At 47.3% G+C, this 20,072-nt stretch overlaps 1 protein-coding gene across 3 annotated transcripts in view; it reads right to left on the minus strand.

Annotated features, from left to right (window-relative positions):
* Nucleotides 1–20,072, minus strand: part of LOC147452440 (branched-chain-amino-acid aminotransferase-like protein 2) — a 198,262-nt gene that overhangs the window by 24,933 nt on the left and 153,257 nt on the right. For 2 of the 3 annotated variants that reach the window (XM_086518141.1, XM_086518139.1), the window contains 7 exons: nucleotides 18,085–18,171; nucleotides 17,951–18,002; nucleotides 17,788–17,873; nucleotides 17,490–17,543; nucleotides 17,320–17,403; nucleotides 17,141–17,212; nucleotides 16,950–17,030 (listed from right to left, as the gene is read on the minus strand). In XM_086518141.1, the coding sequence (XP_086374267.1) occupies nucleotides 16,950–17,030; nucleotides 17,141–17,212; nucleotides 17,320–17,403; nucleotides 17,490–17,543; nucleotides 17,788–17,873; nucleotides 17,951–18,002; nucleotides 18,085–18,171 (516 nt within the window). Of the gene's footprint in view, nucleotides 1–16,910; nucleotides 17,031–17,140; nucleotides 17,213–17,319; nucleotides 17,404–17,489; nucleotides 17,544–17,787; nucleotides 17,874–17,950; nucleotides 18,003–18,084; nucleotides 18,172–20,072 lie in introns of those variants that run through there. The other variant, XM_086518142.1, reaches the window with a different exon arrangement.

Below are 20,072 nucleotides of genomic sequence, written 5' to 3' on the forward strand. Positions count from 1 at the left end.
AGTGCAAAAATCGTTGCATCTCGATCTGCGATGGCACTCTCGGCAACTCGCAGGGATCCCTCCATAGCTGCGTATGTGGCGGAGTGATGCTGGTGGGTTGCAGCTAGCTGCTCCACGCCTAGCTCGATGGTGGCAATAGCAGCTCTGGAGTCCTGAAGCAACTTCTCTGAAAGCTGAAACAGAGAAGTGGAGTCGGTCCTACCTGAAGATCCCTCAGATGGATGTGATGCTAGAGGGCGCACATGTGGCACTGTCGGCGAGCTAAAAGTAGGTGCAGATGGTGGCACAACCGGCGAGCTAGAAGTAGGGACACTCGGTGTAGAAGGTGCCTCAGAGATTGTTGTTGTAGGTGCAGCGAGTGATATGTTGACCGGTGTATGAGTGAAGATGGGAGGAGAAGGAAGAGGATCTTGTAAGGGTGAATTGACCATCCTGTCCTGAGGAGCGGCAGTAGACACTGGTGTCGGCACAGCAGAACCAGGTGTAGCAGTAGACGTATGACGTTGAAGATGTACCCTAGTCTGCTGTCTCTCAGAAATTGGCAAGGAGAGTAGAGACTTCACTGTATCCTTCATCACTTTCGCCTTGATCTTCTTTTTCTTGGTGACTGTGGGGTCTATTTGCATGCTCACGGGTTTCCTTTTCCCTTTTGAGGTTCCCTGCTCCTCATCCACTTCATTTATGTTAATAGGTATGTTTATGATCCATGCCAAGAGAGGCACCGCAAAACATCTAAAAGTTAACTGCACAGACTGCACTTGGGCCCGAAATCTTTTAGCCCTAGACTGTAGAGAGCTGAAGAGAATTTGGTGGAATCCACATAGGATAGTGTGGATTAAACAGTATAGCCCGTCGCAGTGGGAGAATGTAGTGAGAATATTTGTTTGTACCTTGTCTTCTTTGGCATCCCGAGCCAGAAAGTAATACCTGAAGATTGCGAGAAGCCGTCTGTTTCGCTCATAATTGGGGTGATCCGAGCTCAATAGCTCTTTACATGCTTGAATTGTCGCGTCCTTGGACAACAAAGAGAAAGTGCGAGTAGTAGACTTCACAGCTGGAAAGTTGGTCATACCCATGGCATGGCCAAGCCTTGTAGCTGTTAGCTTGTGGCCCCGGACCTTTGGAAAGTTTTTCAGCAGTTGATGTATCAGTTCTGCTGGAATAGTATCAGGTAAATTTGCATCAGCCAATTCTGTGAGGCCCAGAGTCCGTAGCTGGGCAGTCGATAGCACCTCGCTGAGAGATGGTCGAGGTTGCTGCATATGAAAATGTAATGAAAATGCTGTGCGATTTTTTGAAGAAGCAGGCCTCTAGATTTCATGAGTGAGAATTTGCTGCTTTTCTGTTTTCTGAGCCACCTTTGAGTGTTCCTCTTGATCACTGGATGCACTTGAGTCGGAATTGACATCGGAATCATCAGATGCTACTGAGTCTGCTTTGTAGCTCTCATCACTTGGGTCACTGGAGGTAAAGTTCTCTATGTCATGGCTGCTGCTGCTTGCAGATACTTCATCTGCTTCGCTCTCTGATGCAACGAGAGCTTTCCTCCTCTTCAACTCTACCTTTTTCTTGCTACTTCCTTCTTGTTGTTTCCTTGCCATGTTGAGGTCGGATGACAAACCTAGCCTCTGAGTAGTCAAGTGATGGAAAAGCACTCAGATATCGGCCAGGTTGGAAGAAAAGGCCAGGTTGGATTTTCTTCTGCAAAACGATTTAGGCTGGAAATGGAAAAGCACCTGATGCTTGAGTTTTGCTGCAAAACACAATTTAGGGCAGCAAATTCGAACCAGTAGGGTGAGTAGAGGGCAGGGCGAGAAGGGCGAGAGGGGTGCTGAGAGAGAGTAGGGGTTAGAGTGGGAGGTTAGGGCGAGAGGAGACGGTTAGGGGCGAGGGTTGCTGTGAGAGGGTAGGCGAGAGGGTGTGGGAGAGGGTAGGGGCGAGAGGGGAGTATGGGGCGAGAGGGGGTGCGGGAGAGGGTAGGGGCGAGAGGGGAGGATAGGGGCGAGAGGGGGTGGGGAGAGGGTAGGGGCGAGAGGGGAGGATAGGGGCGAGAGGGGGTGCGGGAGAGGGTAGGGGCGAGAGTATAGGGTAGGGGCGAGAGGGGGTGTGGGGGAGGGTAGGGGGCGAGAGAGGAGGGTAGGGTCGATAGTTTAGGGTAGGGGGTGAGAGGGGGTGTGGGGAGGGTAGGGGGCGAGAGAGGAGGGTAGGGGAGGATAGGGTCGAGAGTTTAGTGTAGGGGGCTAGAGGGGGTGAGGAAGAGGGTAGGGGCGAGAGGGGTTGTGGGAGAGGGTAGGTCCGATGGTCCGATGCCCACTTTGTTGCATAGTCTGTAGCCACTAGCAGATATTTGCGATTACCTGGTTGAGCCGGGGGATATATTGGTCCCACAAAGTCCAAACCCCATCTCTCAAAAGGTAGCCATGCCATCGAGACCTGCAAAGGACGGTTGGATTGCTTACTCGGCTTCGGCCCACATCTCTGGCACACATCACAAACCTTAGAATATGCTATTGCATCCTTAAAAATGTAGGGCCACCACAGACCACTCTGTAGTATCTTCTGAGCAGTGATGTGACCAGGGTAATGGCCACCAGTGGGACCATTGTGGGCATCCTCCAGAATGTGCTCCACCTCATGAGGCGAGACACAACGCTTCAGAACACCATCTGGTCCCGCTTTGTAGAGCTGGCCCCCGATCAGAGTGAAAGGCCTGGACTTCAACAGCAATCTCCTCTTTTGCAGTGGGGATGCCCTCTCTGGGTACAGCCCAGTAGATAGAAAATGTAGGACCTCGCCGTACCATTCCGGTGATGTATCTATTTTAAAAAGAGTGCTATCTGGAGAGTCATCCGCAATCCCGGTAGCTTCTTCGCCTGTGTAAATGCGAGAGAGGTGGTCAGCCATTACATGATGCTTACCAGGATGGAGTACCACTTGAAAATCAAACTCCCGGAATAGGAGGAGCCATCGCCATACTCGACCTGCAACCTGTGGCTTATTAAGCAAATAGCGCAAGGCATGGTGATCAGTGATAACTGTGAAGTGGACCCCTAGCAAATAGTGACGAAATTTGTGTAGAGCATACACTATAGCCAATCCTTGCCTCTCTGTGGTGCTATAGTTTCGCTCTGCTTTGGTGAGCAGGGGACTTGCATAATGTACGGGGCGATCCAAGTTGAACTCTTTGCTAGGCTGAGTCAGCACAGCACCCACAGCCAGCAGACTGGCATCTGTATGCACATGAAAAGGTAGGGCCCAATCCGGGGCAACTAGAATAGGCGCTTGAGTGAGACGTTTTTTGAGGTATGCAAATGCTTCGGCCTCAGGTGTTGACCACCGAAAGGGAACAGCAGCACTGGTGAGCCGGGTCAATGGTTGAGCCACCTGTGCATACATACGTATAAACCTGCGATGATAGCCGGTGTGGCCCACAAAGCTCTGAACACCTTTGGGATTTATGGGAGGAGGTAACTTCAAGATGGCCACTATCTTCTCTGGGTCCGGTGCCAAACCTTAAGCAGACACCACATGGCCCAACAGTGTGCCCTCTGTGACCAAAAAATGACATTTGTTCGGATTGAGCTTCAAACGTGCCTCTCTGCACCTGAGGAAGATTGCAGAGAGCTGAGCAAGATGCTCCTTTAGATTTTCTACTGGGGTCGAACATTGAGCACCCGAGAAGGTGGAAAAGTCATCCATGAATATGCGAAGGTGATCAGTAAGCAGAGGACAAAAGATGAGATATACTATGCGATTGAAAGAAGGCGGTGCATTTTTAAGCCCAAAAGACATTCTAGTGTAGATGAAAATACCCCAGGGAGTCACAAAAGCTGTTTTGATTTGGTCGTCAGGATGTATTCCTAACTGATTGTAGCCGCTGAACCCGTCCATAAAACTATACAGTACATGGCCAGCGACATCTTCGAGGACTCTCTCAGTAAAAGGTGTCGGAAATCCATCCGGTATTGTGACCTTATTCAGAGCCCGATAGTCGACACAAACTCGAATTTTGTTGGACTGCTTCTTTGGGGCAATAACCCTAGGAGACAACCATTCTGAGTGCTCTACTGGTACAATAATACCTGCTTCTTGCATTTTTTCCAACTCGATTTTGATTGCTTCTGCATACTTGGGATTCAGTTTGTAAGCACGTCCTCTAACCGGCTTAGCCCCCTCAACCAGAGGGATTGTGTGGACTCCTAGCTTTGCTGGGATTCCTTCTAAATCTTGGTAAGACCACGCAAACACATCTTTGAAAGAGCGCACGAAGGAGATTACCAGGTCGAGTAGAGCGGGGTGATCCCATAACCAAGTGGCTAATAAGATGGGCTGATGGCTGTCAGGGCCTCCTAGGTTGACCTCTCTGACTGGGTCAGGCGGTGCAGTGGTCGAGGCTGCGTCAGGTGGAGAAGATTGTGCCGCCTCTGTTAGCCTTTGGACATTATGAGCTGGCGTCTGATCAATGTTGAAATCAGCACTCTTCCTGCAACCAACCCGATGGAAGCTCTGCAAATGGTAAATCCTCAGATACCTCAAAGTGCTCCGGCATGGGTGGAGAGTCAGATGGAGTAGAGGCTAAGGAGGGAGCTGGGGTGTTGGGCAACTCTTGCAAGGGAGACTTTTTTCCCCTTCTATGGTGGGTTATAGGCTCACCCAGGCCGACGGTTTCCATCAAGAGACCCTCTGAAGGATGGGCACCAGAGACCGGTCCACTTGGTTCTGACTCACTTGAGACTGGTCCACTTGGTTGTGGCTCACTTGGCTGACTGGGATTGTGCTTTCGTATGTCGCAGCCATGGCCTACCAAACAGCAAGGGATAACCTCCCTCTACCAGGGGAAGATTAACTACCACAAAATCCAAGTTAAAAGTGAAATCTTGTACCTTCAGAGGCACCTTGTCGACTATGCCCACTGGGTAGACTGTTCTCTGATCCGCCAATGTAACAGTGAAAGGAGCTGGTCGGGTAGGCTTTAGACCTAAGGCCATCATAGTGAATTCGGGCATCAAATTGATTCCAGATCCTCCATCAACGATGACGCCGGATAGCTGGTGCCCAAGAATAGATACCGTGAGGCGAGGACTTTTATAATCGGTGAGGGGAGCAGACAGATAGGAAATCAAATAGGACTCTGAGGGCTGTACAGGGAGGTGCCCGCCACTAGGCCCAGCCCCCGGGTACAGAGACTGAATGACTAACAGGGTGTCACTTCTAAGTGTTGCATCAAGCCTTAGCATGTCGTGAAAAGTATTTTTCAAGATGGCTTCTGCTGTGGGCTTGCAGCCTTCGAACTGGGCTCCTTTTGTGACCTTAATCTGTTCCAAGTCAGCCACTGCTTCTAAGAAGGCTCCATCAATGTCAGATAACAAGGAAGTTGGTTTGCTCTGAGCAATTGGGAAGGAGTTGTCCTTTGGGTCAGGTAGACCAGAGTGAGGAAGTGGAGACTGGCGAGGTGGACCTGTGGGTAGACTGAGACCAAGAGCTGCTCTTTGTGCCCGAGTAAGGACACCAGCAGGCTTCTCCACTTGCAGAGGCTTAACCACATGAGTAGCAGGTGAAGGTTGAGGCACGATGTTCACAGTTATCAAATTTATCTTCGGAAAGGTGAATTCGGGCTGGTTCTGAGTCGAGCCTGAAGACGTGGATGCCCTTTGCTTGGGACAATCTTTACTGTAGTGATCCTTCGAATCAGGGCAATGACGACAAGGAGGGGACCCCTCGGGTAAAGGACACTTGCTCTGATAATGCCCATATTCTCCGCATCTGTAGCAGAGTATGGGCCGATTGGAAGGACGAAACGGGGGACGAGGTGGTTGCTGCATGGAATTTGAGGCTGAGGTGTAGAAACTTTGGGGAACTGAGGGAGTACTGGCATGATAAAAACTGTGGGGTGCAAAGTTGTTGTGCATAAAACGGAAGGGGGCATTCCTTTGGTGGGTGCCCTGGAGAGCGGCATGAGCTACACCAAACCATAGCCTTAGTCTCTTGCTGACACTTGAGCTCTTCTAACTCGCGCTTAATCTGTTCCAATGCCTCATTATGTGTAGGCTTCTCTTGTCTAAGAGAGAAGGACCTCTCCTCTTGAAGAGCTCGTTGTAGCTTTAGGGCTTCCAGTTCCCTACGTAAAAAAGTTAAAGGATCAGTAGGACTACCTTCCGAGAACACAGAGGGAGTATCTATTTGAGGAGAGTTGTTGAAGAGCTTCCTAGCTCCCTCTATTCTAGTAGCAGCTACGATGAACTCGTTGAGAGTGGCGTCGGGTCGGAGACTCTCTCGGAGTTTTTGCTGAGAAGTTTTGGGAAGCGCCTTCTCCACCCACTTTTTAACCATGAATTCACCGGGTTGTTGGGGAAGCTTGGCCACCAGTGACTTAGTTTTCGTCATAAGCTCCGCAAAAGTCTCCTCAGGTTTGAGCACCATGTTGGCTAACTCATCCAACACCTTCTCCGGGTAGTCACCTGGCCTGAAAGCTGCACAGAACTGCTGTCTTAAGGCTGCCCAAGTTGCAAAATGGTTCTCTGCAAATTGGCTGTACCATTTATCTGCTAGGCCATCCAGGGTGGATGGAAATAGTACCAAGTAAGCATCTTCTCTGTTCAGCCCACGTCCCCTACAGAGAGATACAAATCTCCTTGCATGGTCGTCAGCATCTTCTGAAGATAGCCCTTTGAATGTAGGGAACTTGATGTTCACCTTGGCCAAAACACTAGCTAGTGGCTCCATGATTCCTTGCTGAGTCTGTTGCACAATAGCTTGTTGTAGAAGAATAGGAGAGAGCTTTTCTGGAGAAGGTGATCGCGAAGATGGGGAACCTGACGAAGGAATGGGTGATGTGATATGTGGAGGTATAGGTGATGAGGTTGAAGGATTTCTACAAGGTGTCAAAGGTCGTCTTCTGTGATAGTACTTCAGAGGGCTCAGTAGTGGGCTTTGACGCTCAACTGACCTCCTTGTATGTGTCATACAGTGACCTCCAAACCAACCAAGCTTTGGGCAAGAAAACCTTGAACAGGCTGAAGACTGGTCTAGACTCTACTAGACCATACTAGACCAGACGAGTGTCTAGACCAGCTGGACTAGGGACGAGGAGGACTAGACCAGGGTCTAGACCAGACAAGTGACTAGACCAGCTAGACCATGGTCGAGGGGGTCTAGACCAGAGACGAGGGCAAGTTGGACCAGGGCGAGAAGGGACTAGACCAGCAAGGCGAGAGACTTAGACTGCACAGGCGAAGCGAAGAAACCAGCTACTCAACAGAGTGAGACTTCAGTTGAGGTCCCACCGTGATCGCCAAAATGAGAGCACTTGTAGCGCGGATAATGCGTCGTGCTCTCTACAGTGTGGGTGCCCCTCAGTGCAATGAGCATGACAATCTCACTCAAACAAATGAAAACTCTCTCAAACAGAATGAAACACAGAAACAACGGATAACAACACAGAAACAATGGATAACAACAGAGACACAACAGTGGACCAGAACATGTGGACTCGACTAGCTCAAAGAACCATGTACAGACTCTGGCGTGGCAGCACACTCCGCTCCAGCCCAGGACTCACAGGTACAAATGGGGTGTCGAGGCTCAGATGTGCAGGGATGGTGAAGCAGTGCTCTGTGTAAGACTCTCTAGACGACTACGTGCAAGATAAAAAAACCCCACTCCCCCAAAACGACTACTGATATGTACAACCATAAGAGCCACCGACGGCCCATAAATGTCCAGCCAGCTAAGTCTATCTCCAAACTGAGTGGTGGTGGTGACCTGGCCACGATGTCCACTAGACCGCCGTAGGTACCCTGCCACGTGTCACTCCCAGCCAAAGGGTCCGTCCAGTGTGAACCAGACCAACTGTAGCTAACTGTCCAACTGCCTATCCTATGAAGTGACACTGTAGCAGGCTACAGGTACAGAGACTGAATGACTGATAGGGTGTCACTTCTAAGTGTTGCGTCGAGCCTTAGCAAGTCGTATAGGGACACCTGCTGAAAAGTATTTTTCAAGATGGCTTCTGTTGTGGGTTTGGCGCCTTCGAACTGGGCTCCCTTTGGGACCTTAATCTGTTCCAAGTCAGCCACTGCTTCCAAGAAGGCTCCATCAATGTCAGATAACAGGGAAGTTGGTTTGCTCTGAGCAATTTTGAAGGACTCGTCCTTTGGGTCAAATAGACCAGCTTGAGGAAGTGGGGACTGGCGAGGTGGACCTGTGGGCAGACTGAGACCAAGAGCTGCTCTTTGTGCTCGAGTAAGGACACGAGCAGGCTCCTCCACTTGCAGTGGTTTAACCACATGAGTAGCAGGTGATGGTTGAGGCATGGTGTTCACAGTAATCAAGTTTATCTTTGGGAAGGTAAATTATTGCTGGTTCTGAGTCGAGCTTGAAGACGTGGATGCCCTTTGCGTGGGACAATCCTTACTGTAGTGATCCTTCGAATCAGGGCAATGACGACAAGGAGGGGACCCCTCAGGTAAAGGACACTTGCTCTGATAATGCCCATATTCTCCGCATCTGTAGCAGAGTATGGGCCGATTGGAAGGACGAAACGGGGGACGAGGTGGTTGCTGCATGGAGTTGGAGGCTGAAGTGTAGAAGCTCTGAGGGGTTGAGGTGGCATTAGCATTATAAAAACTTTGAGTCGGGAAAGTACTTGACATACCTTGGACAGCAGGGGTATTGAGCAAAGGTGGCATGTAGTTGGGATGGTTGTAGTGGGAAACCATGTTGGATGCTGGTGCTAACCCCTGTTAGAGGGTAGGACTAAGACTTTGCTGTATTTTGTGCAATCCCTTTATATAGTAGCAATCCTTATCTTCATGACCCGATTTTTTGCAGAAGTGGCAATAAGAGCGAAGGGGACAGTCCTGTGGAGGGTGTCTTGGAGAGCGGCATGAACTACACCATACCATAGCCTTAGTCTCCTGCTGAGACCTGAGCTCTTCTAACTCTCGTTTAAGTTGATCATAAGCCTCTTGATGTGGAGGCTTCTCCTGTCTGAGAGAAAAGGATCTCTCTTCGTGAAGGGCCCGCTGTAACTTTAGGGCTTCCAGTTCCCTTCTTAAAGAAGTCAAGGGGTCTGATGGACTGTCCATGAGTACAGGGGCAGTATCTAATTGAGGAGAGTCAGTGAATTTCCTTCTTGCTCCCTCTATTCTAGTAGCAATAGCGACAAAGTCCTCCAGACTCGCTTCAGGACGGAGACTTTCTCTGAGCTTTTGTTGAGAAGTCTTAGGCAGAGCCTTCTCTACCCACTTCTTCACCATGAATTCCCCTGGTTGCTGAGGCAGCTTGGCCACCAGGGACTTTGTTCTAGTCATGAGCTCTGCAAATGTCTCCTTGGGCTGGAGCAACAGGTTGGCCAACTCATCTAGAATCTTCTCTTGATAATCCCCTGGTTGGAAAGCTTCACAGAACTGCTGTCTTAACATGGTCCAAGTAGTAAAGTGGTTTTCAGCAAACTGACTGTACCATTTATTTGCAAGACCATCCAAGGTGGACGGGAAGAGCACCAGGTATGCGTCTTCTTTGTTGAGGCCACGACCTCTGCAAAGAGAGACAAACCTCCGAGCATGGTCGTCTGCATCTTCTGCGGAGAGACCTTTAAAGGTAGGGAACTTGATGTTCACCTTTGCCAGAACACTTGTGAGCTCCTCCTGGCCTCTTGCTCCTGGGTCTGTTGCTCACTAGCTTGCTGTAACAAAATGGGGGAGAGCCTTACCGGAGAAGGTGACCTGGAGGATGTAGAACCGGTCGAAGGAATGGAGGTAGCCGTATGAGTAGGTATGGGTGATGGGGCTAATATGCTTCTACTAGGCACCAAGGGTTGACGCCGTTTGTGGTAGTACTTCAGAGGACTCAATAGTGCACTTTGACGCTCCAAAGACCTCCTTGTATGTGTCATGCAGTAACCGCCAACCCCACCAAGCTTTGGGCAAGAATACCTTCACTTGGGCAAGACAACCTTAACTTTGCTAAACATTGGTCTAGACTCTGCTAGACCAGGGCGAGTGACTAGACCACCTGGCCTGGACCAGGACGAGGAAGGACTAGACCAGGGACGAGAAGGACTAGACCAGGACGAGCACTGGGTGGCCCAGGGCGAGAGAGGACCAGACCAACAAGGCGAGAGACTAAACCAGCTAGATTAAGCTGTCAAGGGTGAAACTGGACCAGACCAACTGGCTGCACAGGCGAAGCGAAGAACCCAGCTACTCAACAGAGTGAGACTTCAGTTGAGGTCCCACCGTGATCGCCAAAATGAGAGCACCTGTAGCGCGGATAATGTGTCGTGCTCTCTACAGCATGGGTGTCTCTCAGTGCAATGTGCGTGACAATCTCACTCAAACAAATGGAAACTCTCTCAAACAGAATGAAACACAGAAACAATGGATAACAACAGAGATACAACAGTGAACCAGAACATGTAGACTCGACTAGCTCAAAGAACCATGTACAGACTCTGGCGTGGCAGCACACTCAGCTCCAGCCCAGAACTCACAGGTACAAGAGGGGTGTCGAGGCTCAGATGTGCAGGGATGGTGAAGCAGTGCTCTGTGTAAGACTCTCTCTAGACGACTAAGTACAAGATAATCGAACTGGCCCAAAACGACTACTCATATGTACAACCACAAGAGCCACCAACGGCCCATAAATGTCCAACAAGCTAAGTCTATCTCCAAACTGAGTGGTGGTGGTGACCTGGCCACGATGTCCCCTAGACCACCATCCGTATCCCTGCCACGTGTCACTGCCCAAGTGTCCGTCCAGTGTGAACAGACCAGACCAACTGTACTAACTGTAACTGTGTCCTGTGAAAGTGACATTGTAGCCTACTACAGGGTTTTTATAAAAAAACCTAGCCCTACCGACTTAAAGAGCACCGGTCAAGGGGCCTTAAGCCTAAAAGTCAAAAGCGTAAGGACTGAGGCTGATTTTCGTAATTTCCATTGATCTTGCTGACATGGCAGCTGTACGGATTTCTACGTTTTTCACTCGCTGCTGAGCTGGCGGAATTTGCACAAGCTTTTGAGAGCAGATGCTTTTGGTGCTCAATACTTCTTAAGCAAGTCCTTTTGTAGCTCTGCCTGTGGGCATTTCTTGTACGTCTATAAATGCACAGAGTGCCACTCTTAAGAGAGCATTTGGGCGCAGAGTGTCCGAAGAGCTTGACTCTCAGGGAGTTGTATCTTTGGGGCAAGTGCATCTGGGAACGGAACTCCGCCGTTCTCTCTCTCTCTCTCTCTCTCTCTCTCTCTCTCTCTCTCTCTCTCTCTCTCTCTCTCTCTCCAAGTTCAGTTATTTGCAGATTTTGTTTGTGTGTTGCGATTGACTTCTTGCTCGGAGTGTCCAAGCCTGTAACAAGATAGGTGTATATGGGGTGTAAGATCATACAAAAATGGGGTAACCATCTTGTGAGAGCCACCGAGCTGTAGTGGCATACCATATGTGCCTCCTCCCCTAACTAGCAAGTGCCTGAGATGCCTCCCAAACTCTTTATGTGATCCGGACAAAGCCATTAAGATTGGGAGAGCTAGACGCCCTGTCTACGAGGGCCATCGCAACATCGACAGAGGCTTGCAAGATCTCTTCACATAGCTTGAACAACAAAGCTAAGTTTGTTGCAATCGGCACCGAAGATCCAGCAATAGTGCTAGGGGATGCACGGCTCTGAAAGTGCAATGCAGGTGAGCTCGAAAATTTGGCTGCTGCAGGAACTCGAAAATATCCAACAAGATGTGATGTACCAAATAGTAGCCAACAACACCTGGTTGGCCACCTCAACTCTGCCTGCAAGAGAAAGTCGTGCAGAGCTCCAATGTAACAGCATCCTCGTGATGGACAGGAGGAGGGGAGCAATCTGCTGCTCAGGAGACAAGTCCAAACCAACCTGACAACCCAAGTATCGAACTGAAGTCCCTGGGGGAATCCATCTGAAACCCTCACCTGGCAGCCAATTGGGTGTAGGAGCACTACCAACCAAGAACACCACTGTCTTTCTCCACTTGATCCGTGCGCCTGATGCACAACAAAAGGTCTCAAGAGCCTAGATCAGACCCTCACTCATGTTATTTGTTGCAGGATGTAATGAAAAGCGCTGCAGAGATCTGAGCCAAGCAAGTTCCAGTACTCTAAGAAAAAGCTGGGAGTCAAACCATCCTCACCTAGGCAGCTACCACGAGGAAGTGCTTTCAGGGCCACGTGGAGCTCCTCTAGCTGAGGAGGCAGCTTAAGTTTTTAGTTACAAGATAAGGCATCTGTGCCCAAACCCGCTCTCTGCATGCATCCTGACGCTCTGACTGAGGATTTGCTGACAGTAGGTCACGGTAAAAGTCAGTAGCAACTGCTCGCATGCCTCTGGATCTGAAGCAACTGACCCGTCAGGCCTCCTCAACTGGCTGACCCTAGCATGCGTATGTAGGGGTCCTACTGTCTCAAAGAAAGCCCTTCTCACTCTGTCACCCACCTGAGTCCACTAAGATGTCTGTTGCTGGAAAGCAAACTCATGGCACCTCTCCTCAATGCTGGCGAGCTGCTGGCGAGCATGCTGCAACTGCTCCTCCAACCAAGGTCTGTCTGGATGCTGCTCCTGCATCCTCTGCAAAGAAGCAACGCCCCGTCGGAGACGCTGCTCCTCCTCTCAGGCTGCAGCCAGGCGGGCCGTGGACTCCTGAAGAAATAGTCAACTAAGCTGAGCAAGTCTAGAGGCCACTCTGTGAGCACTTGCTCCCTCAACGCAGAGTCCAGCAAAACCCTCTCAGGGATATGTAGCATCGTGCTCCCCCTCCTCTGTCTATCTATCATGGTGAGGATCACTGTTGCATGGTCCGAAAAAGAAGTCCCAGCCAGAATGCAAACTGTCCCATCAACAGAGGCTGCGTCAGACGATTCAGATCACTTTGGCCCGACATGCACGACGCTTGGTCAGACTCCTGACCATGGAGGAGATTGATGAGATCCGCCAGCGACCGATGTTGGATCTCCTATGATTTAGCTCTTTCGGAGGATGCACTGAGATTGTGTTGTATTAGCCCCCCTTTCGCTTCATCCTCCACTCAGATCCTACACAATCCCAGCTAGCTGCTTAATTCACATCTAGCAGCTTACGATTCCATTGTATAGTTTTTTTTTTTTCGTTACTCAGACTTTGTATCAGATCCACCACATTGTAACTTTTTATCTCATAGGTCATTTTGGCCTTTTCAAGATGTTAATAAAACATTTCATTTCATTTCTCTCTCTTTCTCTCTCCGATACTGATAGAGATGCTCCATGATGCAGCATCACAGGCATATCCCCAGAGAGGGAAAGGAAAGCCATTGACCAGATGAAGACAAGGAGAGCACATGACAATGATGGTTTGGTAGCAGAGCACTTCATCCATGCCAGAGATATGCTTGCAGAGCTTCTTGCTATGATGTTTAATCGAGCCATGTATGAGGGTTTTCCTAAGACTTGGAGTATGTCCAAGATTGTACCTAATTTCAAATTAAGAGATCCCATGACTCCCAGAAATTATCGCACCATCATGGTTGGTCACACGTTGGCTAGGCTGTATGCATCTATTCTTGAGAGGGAGTTGAGTAAATGGGCAGAGAGACCAGCTCTTAGAGCTATGATTGAGGAGGGTAGACACCATGGCAGGAGGATCTATTGTAGCTTTGTGGATTTCCGCAAAGCTTTGACACAGTGCTGAGAGACAGACTTATGCGCCGACTATAGGACATTGGTATGCCCACAAAGATGATTTGGGGGATCTTGGCTTGATAGTAGTAGGGCGGGTATGCACTACTGAGAATATGTCTGACATGGTCCACTCCACTATTGGGGTGAAGCAGGGATGCTTCCTATCTCTGACTCTTTTTTTATGGGATGTATGTGGATGAGTTTTCAGGCTATGTAGAACGAGACGGAGACAGGGATGCTCAGCTAGTAGGGACATGGATTCTGATGCTATTATACGCTGATGATATAGTGTATATTTCTGAGTCTCCGGAGGAGATGCAACACCATTTGGATGCTTTGCACACATATACTCATGATAGTGGATTGCCTGTCAACCTTGGGAAAACCAAGGTCATGGTGTTCAACACCACCTCACAGTGGGTCAGGAGGTCAGCACCCACATTTACCTATGGCCAAGATGGAGTACACAGATGCATACACTTATCTTGGGGTAGTCCTCACTGGACCGGTGTTTTCTTTGAGGAGAGCAGCAGAGACTAGACTAACGAGATCTTATGCCGCCTTCGGAGGATTGGAGAGGACGTGTTTACAAATTTAGTTTCAAGAACCGAGAACAAAGCTCTGGCTCTTTGACACTAGTGGGTTCATCTATGCTTTACGGAGTTAAGATTTGGGGATCCTCAGTAGACTACCATGGCAGATCTGGCAACACGGATGGATGGAGATGTATGGAGAGACCTATGGTCTCTATGATTTCTTGGACGATTTGTGCTAAAGCCTCAGTGCCATATGAGATTATCGGAGCCGAGCTAGCCGCCCCACCTCTTGTGGTCGTGTATGGGACCAGTCCAAAATGAGATTATCCGAGCCGAGGTAGCTGCCCCACCTCTTGTGGTCGAGGCATTGACTAGATCAGTATCCTTTATACACAGTGTATGGGACCTCCCTAGAGATAGATACCCTCAACTAGCCTTGGAGTCATCCCAATAGCTAGCACTATAGGGCGACATAACATGTTGGTATGGGCAGATGACAACATGGTTTCAGCATGGATAGCTTGCCTCCGTTCTAGTACTTGTTGGATGCACCCTCCCTATCCCTCATACGGATAGAGATCACCAGACTCATACGTCAGGATCTGATTCAGCTAGATATTGGTGGCACACGAGTTGGGTACGAAGATGGCTTTCTGTAGAGAGCATCTTCTCCAACTCACGGAGGACAGTTTTGTGACTAGGCCCGCATACATGGATACACACTTATCTCATGGGATACGATGTGCTATTGGGCAGATATGCACATCCTCACATCAGCTTCAGATTGAGACTGGCCGATTTCGAGGGGTACCAACAGAGGCTAGAATATGTCATTTATGTTGCCTAGAGCCAGAGACAGAGCTGCACTACACATGTCACTGTCCGGTATACTATGAGATACAAGGCTGCTTCCACTGTCCATTCAGAGAGGGTTTTGGACCATTTTCTAGAGTCATGAGATACGAAGATCAGAGATGTCTTGGATTGTTTCTACTAGAGCTACGCAGACATAGAGAGAGCTTGCTGAGGACTTGACATGAGAGCCAGTCTCAGAGACAGATCACAAATTTCTTTACACCAGCTAGGGGACAGCCAGAGGAGCAGTCAGAGGAGCAGATCTCAAATCCCACCCACACCAAAGGTACACAGATCGATCGAGCCATTGAGCTAGGTAGATCCAAGCGCCCACGACCACAGGGGGCCCACATCATTGACGGAGATGGCAGCAGAGGTTCTACACAATCCTAGCTCGACATGCGAGACGACTAGTCAGAGTATTGACCATGGAGGATATTGATGAGATTCGGCAACAACCGATGAGGGATCTCATCTGACGATTTGTATCTCATTTGATCCATCTTTGTTTCAGCTTTTTATCAGCTACCCATTATATCAACCCTCACCCCATCACCCCTCCCCACCTACCTCATTTCAGTCTTTCAGCTCTTTGTACTTTTTGTACTTAGACACTCTATCAGATTCACCAAGTGTAACTTTTGGTCTCATAGATCACTTTGGCCTCTTGAAGACGTTAATATAACATTTCATTTCTCTCTCTCTTCCAAGAAAAGGGATTGAGGGCAAAGTCTCCAAGATAATAAAAAAACGTACAAAGTTGTGGATCACTATAGAGGTGTGATCCTCAAAATCTTCAAAATTTACAATAAAAAACCAAAACTATTTCTTAGTTTTCAATCCCTCAAATCTACTAATATACACATTTTTATCTAATTGAAGAGATGGAAATTTTTCCTCATGGCTCATATCGTGTCATAAGCACATCGAGAGGAATCTCATATTTATTATGCCTGCATATTGGATTAAGTTTCTTTTAAAAAAGCTCTAGTACTCAACATCTTCTTTGCACTGATAATATAATTGATATTGGACAAGATATCAAGAGGTGGAGTCACGATTTGATGGCCCCTAAGTGAATTTTCAAGGTATCCACACATTAAGAAGAGGCATAAAAAGAAATAAGAACTCAGATCAAATAGGTCTTCACAAGTATCAAAATCTAGTTCTAGACCCATGGCACCTAGATCAATAAATAGAACTAGTGATTTCTCCTCATAGTAATCCTCAAGGTCATCATCATCATCATCATGACCATGATCCCAAACATGTCATGTGGCTAAGAGGAGGTGCTTGTGTCATCAATCTCTCACAAAGTAGCAGAAAATATTCTTACTATGAGCTCCACCCTCTTCTATGATCGCTCTCAAGTGTGAGGATGTGATCCAAAGTGGTGTATTAAACCAGCCTGTCCTTGTGACCCCAAGCCCTGCATTTCGGCACATACACTAAGCTCACCTCCAAAATAGATCGGTAGATCTTGGCTATAGTGTGACCAATCATGATAGTCCGATAATTGCTTGGGACCAGAGTGTCTCCTTGCAAAGGCTGATGCAGGAGGTTCTGCACTCTTCATCATACCAGCCATGCTAAGGTACAGTCCAGCGTCTGGGTCTAGATGCCACACACCAATGCATGCACACACACTCAGGCTCATAGAGTCAGATGCCCTATTCAATAGATGTTCAGTGGCAATTAGGACATATCCCAAGCACGTATGTGCATACTCCATAGTCTTTCTTCACAAGTAGGAGTTATGGCCATTTAAATTGACCAAAAATAGAGCACCATAGACATTAGGTGACTTTTTTATTACAACCGACAAATCGAGTCTTCCTGGTTTCTAGAAAATCGAGATTACGGTTGAGATTTGGAATATACTTCGTCAGCCGTATGAAACTGTGAGATGCTGATCCGACACTCCTCTACACTGTAACCTTTGTCTTTTGCAAGATCAATCACCTGGAAAAAAAACGTAGTCAATCACCTAAAGCAGAATAGGTCCCACAAAACTATAGTCAGAGGTGCAAGTTGTTTGGGCAGAAAAAGATCAGTATGCAAACAGTACTGACCGTTCTACGCGTAATGCCGGGAAGGCAATAGTCGGCACATGGTGTGAAGATGACACCTTTTTTCACCAGGAACTGAGAGGGCAGTATGCATTGTAAGCTTAAAACCCGTTTGCCACCTAGCCAAGAATAAAGATGGAAAGAAACGAGCTAACTAGCTTGTGTGTGTTTCTTATACTCACAAGGTTTGTTGCATTTGTTTCAGAAACATATCCATCAACATCAAGCATAATAGCATCATCTGCACCTTGAAGGTTTCCTTCTACCTGTAGCATGTTAGAGGCCTAAAACTAGGAATGTTTCGATTAAATCAAATATATACAGGATGAATAATTTTCCAAGTTCCATTTACCTTTGCCAAGATGTTATTTAAAAGGTTGTTGTGATGTATCTTGGAGTCTAGGTGCTGCATCAGCGTTCAAACTGGAACTTCAATGTAATATCATGTCGACATTGTGAGAATAACTGAATGCTAGAAAGCAAGCTTCACAAAGCCAGGTCTACTGGAAAATTAGCAATTTCTCAATAGTCCTTGTGCAAGCATCACAAGCCAAAAGAGCTTAAGTAACTTTGTATTAATATGAAACTGCACATCACATAAGCATGTTCCTGATATTAATGTATCATATAGACAGAAGTTCAGAATCTACATTTGGAGAGTTGCGCCGAGTTGAAGCCGTCGCCAAGCGAATGCCTTCATCATTGTTATAAACGGGAGGCTTCCACTCTGCCAAAACTGTAAGAAACAGTGCCAGTTTTCAGAGCCCAGTGTCTTTGCACTTAAAACCACTGAAGGTACTTCCAAACATTTACCAATGAGAGTACACCCATACATGTTGAAAACTGGGCTCATTCCAGATGTTACCTGGAAAGATCACAATGGGCATTAGAGAATCTGACACATTTGCACTTACAGCTTCTAAAGAGCATTATTTACGTGCAATTACCTTTTTGCCTCTGGTAAGCGTCATGCGTATATGAGCACCATCAAGCATGCCATTAATAATAAGTGTGGAGAAAATAGCTCGTTTTATCTGAGCCAATGAAAAAAAATCGAGGTTACGTTAGGTGATATGTTAGTGAAAAAAATGCACGCACATTCCCTGATAAGAAATGTCTCTGTAGCACGTTACAACCAATAGATGAACAACTCATGGGTCATCAAAAGTACTATGCCAAGATCACCAGCTTAAACAGAAATTACAGTGATATTAAGCACTCCATGCTGCTCAATCTGCATTTGTGCAAAACTTCTGGTAGTTGACTGCTGCTATGTTTTGAAAATGCCAAAAGCTCACCAAAAGCAGTAAAAAAAAGGTGCCTCTTCAACAGAAGACTTGAAAAGGGTATGTACAAGTTCCAGAGGGTGTACAGTAATAAGGTTTTATAGAAATAAAATCATATAATATCCAGCAACTACTTTGGAACACCTAGGCACTCTTTTACTATGAGCTGGAGAGTGAAGGAGAGTGTTTGTTTTCCTACTCTCATGAGACACCTCTTGGCCTTTGTATTTATGGAATAAGTACAACTTTGTTTTCCAAACAAAAAGCTGAAGCAGGACTTTGTTTTCCAAACAATAGCTGTAGCAGGACTTTGTATTTATGAAATAAGTACAACTTTGTTTTCCAAACAAAAAGCTGAAGCAGGACTTTGTTTTCCTACTCTCATGAGACCTCTCTGGGCCTTTGTATTTATAGAATAAATACAACTTTGTTTTCCAAACAAAATCTGTAGCAGGCAAAATTTCCCAGGTAAGAGTAGGGTCCCCGCAGCCATCTCATTTTAAACAGACTCTTCCAACTTCTCATTGATGTTATCAAACCGCATCTCCATCACAAGTGAAAGAGATCTCAGCAGATGCCTACAGGGACTCTACAACTTGGAATCCTGCTGTTCTTATCACAAACTGGTTTGGTTTTCCAAATCGTAGAAACTGTTAAGATGGTCTCAAGTGTGACAATGCACAACAGTGAGTGACAAATTTAGAGGGGAAACGTGGCTGGGAGAACTCCTGCTATGAGAAGCAAGTGAGGACCACCTTTGTGTTGGTCGTGTCACCATTGCTGATCAGACGGAGACATAATGCTCGTCGCTTTTGGCCTAGCAATGGAACCTCTAACTCTAAAACCTGCCATTTGAGCAGATTTACAACTTGTGAGCCAGCGTGACCAGCTCCAGGCAGCTCTCACAGTGCTGCGTGAGCAAAGCCTTTCATTACGATGAAAGAGATTCTGTTTGCTGGAATTACAAGCCACCTGTGCATGATATAGCTTTGAGATTTTCCTTCTCTTATGAGAATTTTCCCAGTTTTAATCTCCCTCGGAGTAACAAACGTGTACCCACCCCTTCAAGGCTGTCTTTAACCTTTTTTCAAATTCTTTGTCAGAAAATGGTTAAAATCTTGACAGAGGACGTTCATTCTCTTATGAGAATCTTCCCAGTTTTAATCTCCCTCGGAGTAACAAACGTGTACCCACCCCTTCAAGGCTGTCTTTAACCTTTTTTCAAATTCTTTGTCAGAAAATGGTTAAAATCTTGACAGAGGACGTTCATTCTAATATTGCCTTAGCTAGACTCCATGGCAAGACTGAAGGACAGTAGCCACCCAAAAAAGGGTCGATTGATAATAAAAGAGTAACTGATGTAAATTTCAAAATTTGTGAAGCAGTCATTGCTTAGACCATACAAATGGTGCCGTTCTGGAAACCAACCGTTGCAGAATACATACAGTAGGGATATAACTACAGTTTCTACATCGCTCAATCATTTTTCAACCAAATTTGAAGGACATCAAGCAAGTCAGTTTTCCTAAGAAGCAGCACATGCGAAACAATGATGCTGCTACTCCGAAGATAAAAAAGACAGATTTTAACCATTACAAGGCTGCTTTATTTTGCAGAGAAGTAGGAGCATGATTTACATAAGCTTGAGC

The sequence above is a fragment of the Adiantum capillus-veneris genome, chromosome 8 (genome assembly GCF_014529385.1).
Source record: "Adiantum capillus-veneris isolate H3 chromosome 8, ASM1452938v2, whole genome shotgun sequence".
Lineage (NCBI taxonomy): Eukaryota > Viridiplantae > Streptophyta > Polypodiopsida > Polypodiales > Pteridaceae > Adiantum > Adiantum capillus-veneris.